General features: G+C 42.7%; 2 protein-coding genes across 5 annotated transcripts in view; one reads left to right on the top strand and one right to left on the bottom strand.

The window, feature by feature from the left end:
- Nucleotides 1-576: 576 nt before the first annotated feature.
- si:dkey-127k13.1 (PWWP domain-containing DNA repair factor 3B) lies at nucleotides 577-6,515 on the bottom strand. Of its 4 annotated transcripts, none has more exons than XM_062387398.1 (14): nucleotides 6,332-6,515; nucleotides 5,434-5,603; nucleotides 4,385-4,707; nucleotides 4,022-4,289; nucleotides 3,664-3,801; nucleotides 3,484-3,554; nucleotides 3,281-3,357; nucleotides 2,290-2,350; nucleotides 2,112-2,187; nucleotides 1,929-1,979; nucleotides 1,577-1,818; nucleotides 1,185-1,406; nucleotides 972-1,060; nucleotides 577-884 (listed from the first exon to the last, which is right to left on the bottom strand). In XM_062387398.1, the coding sequence occupies exons 2-14, from the start codon at nucleotides 5,438-5,440 to the stop codon at nucleotides 788-790; spliced, it is 1,722 nt and encodes a 573-aa protein (XP_062243382.1). In that variant the 5' UTR covers nucleotides 5,441-5,603; nucleotides 6,332-6,515; the 3' UTR covers nucleotides 577-787. The 4 variants fall into 4 exon arrangements, with proteins under 4 accessions (XP_062243382.1, XP_062243390.1, XP_062243406.1 ...); XM_062387406.1 differs by having other exon boundaries at nucleotides 6,290-6,513; XM_062387422.1 differs by having other exon boundaries at nucleotides 3,664-3,798; nucleotides 6,332-6,513.
- Nucleotides 6,516-9,764: 3,249 nt separating this feature from the next.
- The window catches only part of kif26ba (kinesin family member 26Ba), a 78,210-nt gene continuing 76,341 nt past the window's right edge, over nucleotides 9,765-11,633 (top strand). Inside the window, exon 1 of the mRNA XM_062387391.1 lies at nucleotides 9,765-10,469. Within this exon, the coding sequence (XP_062243375.1) occupies nucleotides 10,410-10,469 (60 nt within the window). The 5' untranslated portion in view covers nucleotides 9,765-10,409. The remainder of the gene's footprint in view (nucleotides 10,470-11,633) is intronic.

Raw genomic sequence — 11,633 nt, 5'->3', positions numbered from 1 at the left:
CGCGAAGCTTGTTCACCTCTTATCGGGATAAATCACCAATGATAACTTGTGCTGAACAGCTAACCTGCTCCGGAGCAGGATAAGTTGGAGATAAGAGATAAACCTGTATAAAAGCTCCGCCCGCTGACAAATCAATTCATTTTGGGACGTGTAATCAGCGTTCTTGTAGCTGGGTGTGGAATGTTAGAGTCTCTGAGAGGGACAGGAGTCATCAGACCCACAGAATCCCTTTACCTTGTCTGATGAGGATCTTTATGAAAGATATCGATCCTTATCAGAGGGAATAATAACGATTGTCAGCTGCTGGAGCCGAACATAACCAACCTGACACAAAGGAACAATGTGCTCACAGTACCACAGACTGTCTGCATGTTTCTTTACTTGTGGGAGCTACCTTGGGATAGCCCACTGTACTGTATAACTCCAAAGCAGCCCCTGGGTGCATGCATCACTTGATGTTTTATGTTATATTATTGACTGATGTAGTGAAGGTAATTATTTGGCACTTCTTTCTTAATTGAGTGAATTTACTACTAAATTAATGATTTTCTTAAAACAACCACACCCAGACAACAGTACATGTGACAGGTATATTTGGAAATTGGCAGTACTGGCAGCAAACGGGTATGCATTAAAGATAGGTCATTTGAATATTAACATGTTGAAGGGTAAAATCCAGAACACATGATTTGTCATTGAATGCAAAGCACACTGATATGGCTACAATGCTTATAAACAAAACATGACAAATACAAAAATATTTTCCTTTATGTTACAATTATCAGACCTATAACTTTGTTGAGTCAGACAATAATGCAAGTGCAGTGTTCTGATGCTTTTTTCTTATTTGTTGCTCAATCATCAAGTCGAACTCCTGTCTTTCTCTGAAGAAAAAGGAAGAAAAAAAAGGTCAGTGATCATATTTTAGTGCACAAACTATTCCGTTAATGGTTTCACTCATTAAATCTTACCTGTTGCTTATACAACGTCCTTTTAAGTACTTTTCCTCTGCCTGTTTTACAGAAACATTGTCAACACCTGCAATGGCATGGATGATGGCCTGGACAGAGAGACAATAATATCACAACACATACATTTCCTAAACTGACTTTTAGGTCCCAAAAATGTTCTTGAAGACCAGACAACAACAACACACGTGTGGGTTGGTGGAAGCTTCAGCTCACCTCAGGAAGAAGAACATCCAGAACGAAGGGGACACCCTCCATGGCTTTCACCTCGGCCAGGCAAGGAGCTGTGGCCATCTCTGTCTCGTGGAGCTCCTTCAGGTAGCAGTAGACCTGGTCCAACTGCTGGTCATCTTCCAGGTACATGTTCACCACCCGTCTTCGATTGGCACTCAGAAATGAGTGAAGCCATCTGGACTGCTGCCGCCCACGGATTACAGCCTGTAGGGAGAGTAAGAAGAGTAAGTAAGAGTGAATGTCTTCATTCAAGGATGAGAGCTTGCTTCTTTATCATCTTGTGAAGCCCTATCAAAATAAGTTAATGTAGTGAGAATGCTTTTACTAAAATGAAAAACTACATTAGTGAAACAAGAGACCTCATTAAATCATACCAGAAGGCGTCTTTCCACCATGTGCTGCTTGACGATGAAATGTACGAGTTTCTCATTGGCTTTATTGTGGGCGGCGTGAGTCCGGTCCGGCAGCAGCCGCTTTGATCTCCTGCTGACCTTCTGCTGCTCATCACCGAAGCTGACCTCCTTAAGATCGTCACCTGGCTCCCCCAACATGGACTCACTGGTGATGGTTAGTTTCTTCGATTCCGTCTGTGGGTACTTCCTCCTCACGGGATAGCCTGGAACAAATAAAAACCAAACCAGTTAAGAGAGTCAGTCGGACTGAGTGGGGGCTGCAGATGTACTCAAGTAGATTTATATTCTTTGAGTGTCACACAACAAAACTTACTCATGTCGTGGGCAAAGTACTTGATGAAGGAGCCAGAAAATGAGCCACATGCTACAAAGACAAAACCAGATTAATACTGATAATACTTCTGTGGTATCAGAACAATACTGTTTACATAAGGTGGATCCCAGTACGAGTGTTCTTCATCGGTTTCTGTCTACATAAGCAATGGATAATACTCACCAATTCGTATTCTGTAGTCCGCTATGAGGGCCGTCGACCACTCAATAACAGCATCATAATTTTCTTTGGCTTTACACTGTGACAAAATCAATATGGAGGGTCAGAGATAGTTGGTAACTGTGTCGAGAAAGTATTGTTTTTCAGAAAATCAAGTTTATATTTTATGAGTAACCCATACCACTAGCTCACTGGCTTCCTCACAATCAAAAGGCTTCAGGATTTTCAGAGGCACAGAAAACCTTAAAGAAGAGGAACAAACAACTACGTCAGTTCCTGATTATCTGAAAGTGTGCAAGGCATTCCCTAACCAACATTTACTTTAAATATCTTGATTTGTGCAGCCAGGATTAATAAAATAAGATATCATCTACTAGAAGAGGACACCTCAATGGCTTTCATTAGCATTAACTAATTTTGAGATGCAACTGTGGCAATCTCTGAAAGCTATGAGCTGACTACAAAATCCAGTAGTATGATTTGCAGAGACTCTGCTGGGGTGGGCAAAGCAGCCTCCGTGCCATTAACAATCCACTAGGAAATTATAAATACAAAAGAAGAAACTAAGAAATACATAAAAACCTTCTCATGACAGCAATACAAATATGTCTGTGATAAAAAAAAACTAAATTGTAGACTGACGTTTCCCTAAGAGTGGTACTTCCGCCTGTATGCCAGTCACGTCATTGTCAGAAACGCAACACGCAGTCGTGTTGCAATAGTGTCATTGCAATATTGCCATAACAATGCAGGAAGTTTAAATATGTTTAAGTGGAAGACATGCCAGCGTTCCTACTTTACAGGGACATGCTCACAGTGGTTGAACTAAAAACATGCGGCTGAACTAATGAGTTCCAAGGACTGTTCCTGGATAAAGTTTACGCTTTTTAGAAGAGTTTTCGTGATGAACAAGTGGCTTTCACAAAGCTGTGTTCTGACACAAGAGAATTGTTAAAGATCCTTTTTCTGAAGTAAAGTTGCTGCGACGGAAAGTGAAACTGTTCTTAAGTGTCAGTTTGTCTGGAGGAAACATGACAAAGCAGATAACTGAAATGGCCCAACAAGATTTTGAGAAAACCCTGAAGGACCCCAGGAGAATTTTTGTTTTTCCTCTGTGGCCAGCAATGAAAGGACAAATATATATCACAATCAAAACCCGTCAAATTACCTACCCTTTTTTTGTGTGAATCATTGGGTCATCGATGAACACAATGCTGGCTTTTTTCTGCTTAAGATTCACTCTTTTTACCTGCCAAAAAATAGTGTGGATTTAAGCCTTTTTTTCAATCATTAAGGATTAGACATCACAAATTCAAGCTTTTCTAATGTGAGGAATCATGAGACATCAATGATTCACGCAGGTTTTTACACTCACCAATGCAGGCCAGAACGGATAATTTCTAGTTTTGTGCCACACAAACGCTCCTTCAGTAATGGATGGAGGCTCTGAAACACAAGAGGCAAAACAGTCCACTTTAGATCTACAGTATTTCTGCATAATCCAGTTCTCATCAACTCAGGGTTACTTGCATTCAATAAATACATTTTCTCTCACTTTTGTCCATCTGCATTAAGAAACTTGGTAGTTCCTCGTCCTCACTTTCCTCATCTTCAGAGAAAGACAGAATTGGCAGCTGTTCTTCATGGTGACTCAGCTCAATTGAAAGATCCGAAGACAGCAAAGACTCGTCTTCTTGGGAATGGGGATGAGAGGTTACAGAGGGACAACAATAATACAGAATTAGAGCGGACAATCCTGCAGAAGTTAGTCTGTACACGACAACATTTATTTTGAAAAACACAACTCATTATATTAGAGAATAAGAAGACCTCCAAAAATTACACACTTTCTTATAAGAAACTTGGAGGAATTGTGTTCACTTTACATAAGACAAACACAACAGAGGCATTACCTTGTTCTGCTGAATCAGGCATCTTCAGTTCAAATCTTGGTCTTAATCGTTTGGATGACAGAGAAGTGTTATTCTTCTGCAACGTCCCTCTCTCGGTCCTCTGTGTCTCAACGCGTCGGCGCTTGGCTTGTGGACCCTTGGTTTCACTGCAGGTCTGTGCTTGCTCCTCCTGCACTCTTTTTCTGAGTTGTCTTGGCTGGGGAGCATCAACCGTCTTGCATTTGGTTTGAGATTTTGATTTGCAGCATGGCAAATCAACCTCTACTGCCTACAGCAGAGCAGATGCAAAAGGAGTTCAGTTATGATCACTGGATTTATTTGCATGCAGAAACAACAATCGTCAGTAATGATCAAATACTGTACCTTTAACTGAGTGATGACCTCTGTGTATTCTAGCTCTGCCTGTTTTGCTCCAGGAGGAGACTTTGTGATTTTGGTCAGCTTGTCAGTGGAGGAGCTGGGTACTGGCGTGGAGGTCAAGCAGAAATCTTTAGCCTGTCTTGTGCGTCTGCTGACTCTTTCTGGAGTACTCCGTAAGGAACATGCTGGGAACTGGCTGACAATGTCCGAATCACTTCCTAGCACAGTGTTTGATTCTTCTGATCCCCGAGATGAAGCGGTTTTTGAGGCGACTTTCTTTGCTGGTGACTTCTTACATTTCCTTTTTCTTGTTTTCCAACGTCCACCTGAAAGATCATTGACAGTGAAATTTGTACTGTAATTTAGATCCAAATCAGAATAGGTAGTAACATCCGTCCTCAGTGATTCGATCACAAGTGGTCAGAGTAAAGTTCAGGTCTGAATGAACCCAAATGGGGGTCCGAGACACACGTGGCCACATTTTAACTGCGGTGTAGATTAAAATCTGTCCTGGGCCACAAAATGAAGGATAGCCTACTCAGCTGATGCATCTGCCCTGTGACTGTTGAAACGTAATCTCACTAGATTCTATATAGGGTCATTTGCTTTCAGCCACTGCCACAATATCAACTCTAATCATCCAATAATGACTGATCATTGTCTAAAATGAGTAAAATCTGTCTTCAGAGCTGTGCGCAGTCATCCATTCAGCCCCTCCTGACTCGCTTAGCTCTGCTTCTCTATCTCTCTCGCTTGTGCCAACACACACAGAAACATTATCATTATCTGAGTTAAAAACAACATCACTTGGTGTTCACGGACAGGAATGACATTTTTTGCATAAAGAACGGGAGAGTCAGATCCTATCCCAATCTTAATTGGAACACATTTTAATACCAGCTGTGAACAGACAAGAAAGATGCAAATAACAGATCCGACCAGGGGCTTAGAGATGCTTTTCCTGTGAAGCACCCGATTTATTGGCCTCCCAAGAGCATTTTAAATGCTCACACGATTCAGGAAGCGAACAAAAGAGCTGCATGTTGGACTACCTTTCATTGTTGGTGTAGTCCCCTCGCTGGACAGACTTCCCTTGGGTTCATTGGATCTGGATTCCACTTAAGCATCCAAGAGGTGGCATTTATCAGGACAGATCTCCTTCACCTGAGGAAATGAGTCTCCAGGACACCAGGGCTGACAGACAGGTAGAGAGGTTTGGCAGCTGAAAGGAAAGAATTACAAGTACATACTGTTTCAGCGTCTGGGCCCAGCCTTGTTTGAGACGAAGTGGCGTCTACACGCTACATTTATTATTAGTATTGTTATCAAGTTACTCCAGTAAATTGACCATGTAGGAACACGCCTCTCAAATAACAAACAACGAGCTCATTAACTCAGATGTCATTGAGCGAGAAAGTGACCTGATCGTGTCTAAGATAGCATCGCTGCTACCAACGTGGCGGTTGAACTCGGGTTTTGACAGAAGGGCGAGCGAGCAGAAGCATAAACATCTACACAAACAGCGTCAGACGTGTGTGAACATCAAGCTAAACAGCGAGTCTACCTGACGAAGGTATGCAGGTGGCGGCTGCACAGAGGCAACACAGGCCAACCAGCTGCTAGCAAACGTGCTAGTAAACAAACGCACCCGCAACAACAATCTTGCGCAATGACCACAGCATCCGTCAGATGCAAGTTAAACGTCCACTGTGTACGAGCTCTAACGTTAATTACTGAAACGTTCATCAACGGTTTGCGCGGACCTTATGCGTCCCATCCAGCAACTGCTAGCGTCACTCACAAACATGGCACGACGCAGACCTCGGTCGTATCTAAACCAGTGAAAGGGTTCCACATGTAGGTTATCGTTTATTTTATGTGACATCGATCCATGACCAGGCCACTCACCCAGCCCCCAGTTTAAGTAGGTATCTCCCGACTTCCGCTCACCTCAAGACACCGTGCGTCGATCTTTAAAGATCCATGAACTCCTCCTCATCGACCTGCCTCTTTCAAATCATTGGAAAGATTATGCTCACCACTCCATTCAACAAACTCCCCTGGAAACAGCCGTGAATAACATGGATCAAACTCGGTGCACAAAGTACTACTACTACTACTACTTCTACTGCTTTTTGATGGCAGTACTCAGGGCTCGTTACCAGCATCAAAAACCGTCAGCGCCACCTATCGGAATAAGTAGGATGGAACCACCTCAACAATGGTTATAATTATGCACCATGTCTCTCTGTATGAGTTCTCTGTAAGTTGCTCTCGTGGCTTTGAGTCATAAAGGATGTGACTGTGCTTAAAGTACTACTCAGCATGTTTATGAGGTGTCAGTACGGAAGAATAACAAAAGGGGAAATAATCCACTCAAGATATTTAGTTCTGCATTTGTCTTCTGCCAGTCTGATATCTGCAACATGACTCAGTCCCTGATTAACTAATGTTACTCATCAGGGTTAGTTCTACTGTTTTATTGCTGGATTGAAAATTATGGATTGAAAAAGGTTGTGTCTGCCACAGGTTGCTGCAAAGTTTCATTCAGTCCAGTGTGAAGGAGTCCGACCAGCGCCCTGGCAATGTTGGCTCCGTAGGCGAGATTTCAAATTGGCAGCTCCCAACATACACACGCAAACTGTCATGCATCCCCAAGAACTTTAGGTCTGTATACAGATGCTCAAACAGGCAGACAAAATTGTAAGCTATATATAACAATAAAAATATGTAATAAAAATAAAAAAAGAGTCTGAAATAAGCTGTACAGATAGCATATCATTTCATGTTGACAAAGATAAACATTAATGATGTCCACAATCGGGTTGATTCTTACCCCATATTGTTCTTTCTTCTCCTCCTCTACTTTGCGGTGCTTTCTTAATTGTGCACCTGATAATTTAATATTTTTTGATTCATCTTTGACTCTAACCGCAGTCTATCACCGCAGCGTGTTCGTCAGGGACACACCTGAGGCGGAAGAGCAAATTCTGTGCAAGCCGCCGCCCGACTGTTCACACAGGGAGCCATCCAGCAGGATGTTTTAGATGCTGGCTTGCCTACAATTGGTACATGTGCACAAGTGATAGGAATCCGAAGCTGTTTTTCAAGACATAGCACACCTATACTTTGACAAGTGCATGTTTTATTAAAACTATTTCAGATAATTGAATGTCTACTGATACATGTTGAAATTATTTAATTCTATGCTTTGGGGTTTTTAAGCTATATTAGGATTAAGGTTTAAACAGAGACAAATTCTCTTCTAATATTAATAGTTTATCAACATTCTTCAAATAGACCTGTAGTTTATCTACTTGACGGTTACTTATATAAGAGCTACGTCACTTTTTTGAATACACAAGTATCCACCATCGCTACAACTGTGTACCCATCATACATATTGTGTTGTGTATGACTTTGACGGAAGTTTTCTCCTGTTAATACACAACGTTTGTGTCGCTTGTACTGTATTTAGTGTAATTAATTTAAATTTTAACCATAACACAGTATGCTTGTTGCACACAGAGTAACAAGGGAGATGTGTTGGTAGTAACATTTAAACCAGGATGCTGTGTATTCTTTCATTAGCAAAGCTCATTCAGCTGGAGTGCAGCAAAAAGATGGCAATATAGTAAAAGTGTTTTTGGAAATACAGAAGGGACAAATATTTGAATTTCAGGGATGCAGATTGAGTAAAATTTAACGTAACCTGGGGAGTACTAATTCTGGTTGGTTTTGAATTCTCTTGCATTTTCATTAACCCCAGATCTTATATCCCTTTGTGTGTCTAACTGAACAGAGTTAGCAGAGGATGCTGTACATCCTCTGCAGCTGTTTATCAAAAGGGTTTGTTTTTAAACATGTCACCCTTCTTCTCTCTGTCAGAGGTGTTCTACCTGTTTCTGTAGTCTAAGGTCTCTGTATGACTTTGACTGCAGTGGGTTGTTGAACGGCTTTGAGCTGATGAAGCTCCTTTCAGACTACAACTCCCATTATACCATCATACAACATGAAGTGCATGGTTGAAGACCTGAGTCCTGGCCCAGCCTGATAACCACCTGCTTCATGCTGGCATGCTCACCAACCACTTCATCATTGAGGAGGAGGCAGCTGACAGCTCTATGTGGAGACTGATTGTTGAGTTTATAACAACAACAACAACAACAACAACAACGATAATAATAGTAATAACCAGCTCTGAATCTCACTTCCATGTGGGTATTAGGAAGGAGCATTTCCCTCTCAGGCTCAAGGCTCAAGTATTATCAGCATATGATTTAACTGAGAAGAGGTTTTATAATGATTATCATCAGTGCCTTTTTAAAACACACTTCAATAAATTTCAACATTCAAAGACAATATTTATTACACTGACCCACAACCTCCATGATCACAATCTAGCCTCCAACAATCGGCTTGAGGCGTAGGGGGTAGAGTGGTCGTTCTCCAACAAGAAGGTTGCGGGTTCAATCCTCACTCTTCCACCTCTGCATGCCGAAGTGTCCTTGGCAAGATACTGAACCACATAAATAAATAAATACAAAAATATTAAATAAATAAATAAAACAAAATAAAATTAATCCGCAACTACTGCGCAGAAGTAGACTGCGCAGGATTAATTTAATTTTTTTATTATAAGCTGATTTTTCACACTATAGTTCTTGCATTTACAGGGGCTTAGATTCAAAGCAGCAACCAGCAGAGGGCGCAGTGTTACCACTCTCACACTGTTCCTTTCAGTACTTCAAAAGCCTCCTGCATGAAAACACTGAAATGAGTCAACGGAAAGCAGGGCGGTCTCCTGCATTCCAAAAACAGTTTAAAAGTCAACATGGAAAAATGAACGGCTATTGCACAGGACCAGAGATTTCTCCTGTGAGAATGCTTAAATCGTTTAGGATTTTTCCTCATTTCATTCATTCAGTTGACTGTTAATCAGACCTATATCTTATATTCATGCAGATGTGATCATGTTTCCACATACAGGTGGAATGACAGCAGGGAAATTTCTGATTTTCCTCCATGTTGAAATAGTGGGTCAGTCTCAAAATGATACATTTAACTGTGTGGGGCAAAACCTCACTGACAGCAATGCTACACCCATGGAGTCCCCCTACAGTACAGGCTTATCAGACTCTGTCTGAGTTTAACATATCATCCTAATGATGACATCCTTTGGTAATTTACCAAGTCTCCACAGAAGAGGTCTAGTTCTGTCATTTGGAAGAGGCAGCGGGCCACCTGCCACTCAGCTGGAACCTCTGGATGCGTATTGGCCTGTGGCGGATGAGGGGCAGGGTGGCCCCGCCCTCATCCAGATGTGCGCCCCTCTGCGCACTCAGTCCACAGTTCGCTTCAGCGGAGTGCGGAGCCGCGGGAAGTCAACAGGAGGGACAGACACATTTCAACCGCACTCAGCCAGAAGCAGGCGCTGACTTTCAGCTGCGCCACGCATAGACCACACACCATCTAATGGGTCTAATGAGCCGTGCGTCGGGATTCTTCTCGTGGTGTTCTTGTTTTGTTGTGTTGTACCTGGGCAGTCTGAGACGCAGCGCTGATGGAGGGAGGCAGGGCTGAGTGCGGTGCCTAGTCCGGAGCGCAGTTGAGCCTCATCCATCCAGCGCAGAGCTCACTCCGCTGACAGGGAGCGGTCTGCTTTTACGCACAACCTGCGTGCATCTGCGTCCCGCGTTTTACAGGTGAACCAGGGGCTCTCTACATAGGCAACAGACAGAAGAAGAACCCATTAAGGATTTTTATTTTTTATTTTATTTTGGCGACGGAATGGGGGATGTAGCTGGTTTCCACATGCGCGGGGAAGTGGCGTGAGGCAGTTTCCAGATTGAGAAGACGCAAACTGCAGGGGCGTGTGGTTAATTGAAATCGATCCGGTGGTCTCTCTCTCTCTCTCTCTCTCTCTTTTCTTCTTTTGAATGTGACGCAGCAGCAGAGGTTCTTTCTCCTCCTCTCCTCCTCCTTCTCTTCCTCCTCACCTTCTCCTCCTGTATCTCTCACCTCCAACATGACTTCACTGTCTGGGACCAAGGAGAGGTCTGTGAGCAGCCGGAGCAGAAAATATGGGGTAGGTTATTCATTCCACGCCTCTGGACTCTCCTCTGTTACCTATAATCCCTGCAGACGTAAAAACTTATCACCCATTCAGTGCTGCATGCACTCCATCCTCACACCACCCTCTGGAAGCTGTAGCTTCTTCCTCCCTCCTCAGGCTGACGCGCATATGAGGCTGACACCTCTCATTAGATGTGCAGTGTTCATGCTGTTGATTGATTGCTTTGTGAAGATCACAATGTTGTCATAACAGTGCTGTTGCTTAATTTTCCCATTCACTGATAGAGCTCTTAGTTACCACAAACTGAGGATCACACTTAACACTGGTGTCACTGCTTCCATGCCTGCAGCCTTATTAGAGTTCATTTATAACACAGGAGTTGACTTGGAGATGTTTGAGCATTGCACCTATAAACCCATTTCTGCCTCATTATATGCAGTGTTGAGGGATCCCAGTAGCTATAGTACCCATCGTCTCCAGCCACCACCACATCAATGGGTCTCTTCTCTCTGACTGGATTTATACCCAGCAGCAAAAGAGCTCTAATTTTCAACTCTTTGTGGCTCATTTGATGCTCTCATGTGGCTGTCTGACTTAGCAGGGGGAAACAACACCGGCGTACAGACAGGCACGGAATCTGACTCCATGCTGTTCAGTTAAAAGACGCATCCAGTATGTTGACTTGATCTTCCCTTGGTCGTTTTAAACTGGAGGGCCCTTCGATTAAATGGTAGTTGAGACTCCTCGTCTACACATTGGCTGCACATTGCCTTTGTGTTACTGCCACAAGACGACTGTTTCATGGAGATCTAGTCTACAAGTTGGTGGCATGTTAACATGAACACTGAGTCCATTTAACCAGGATGACTTGTTTTTTGATGATATCTCATGATCTTCAGATATATGATGATAGATGATTGAAAATGAAAACAAGGTAGGGTAGCTTACTCAATCTAGATTTAATGTGTTGGATATAATGTACTCATCTTTATTTTGCTTTGCAAGCGAAATGTCCCAGTGCAACTTGTTGTGTGGACATTCTCAAACAGACTTTTTTCATGGCAAACATTAGCAGGAAAAAAGGATACTGTTGGTTCCCTGTATTTTTCCCACACCAGAGATTCAGTATGCACAATATAGAAGAACACAGGAAATGCAGTCCTTCTGGGAAATGTA

This window comes from Platichthys flesus, chromosome 1, assembly GCF_949316205.1.
Source record: "Platichthys flesus chromosome 1, fPlaFle2.1, whole genome shotgun sequence".
Classification (NCBI taxonomy): domain Eukaryota; kingdom Metazoa; phylum Chordata; class Actinopteri; order Pleuronectiformes; family Pleuronectidae; genus Platichthys; species Platichthys flesus.
The sequence above is the reverse complement of the archived record's forward strand: the minus strand, read 5'-3'. Positions and strand labels throughout refer to the sequence as shown.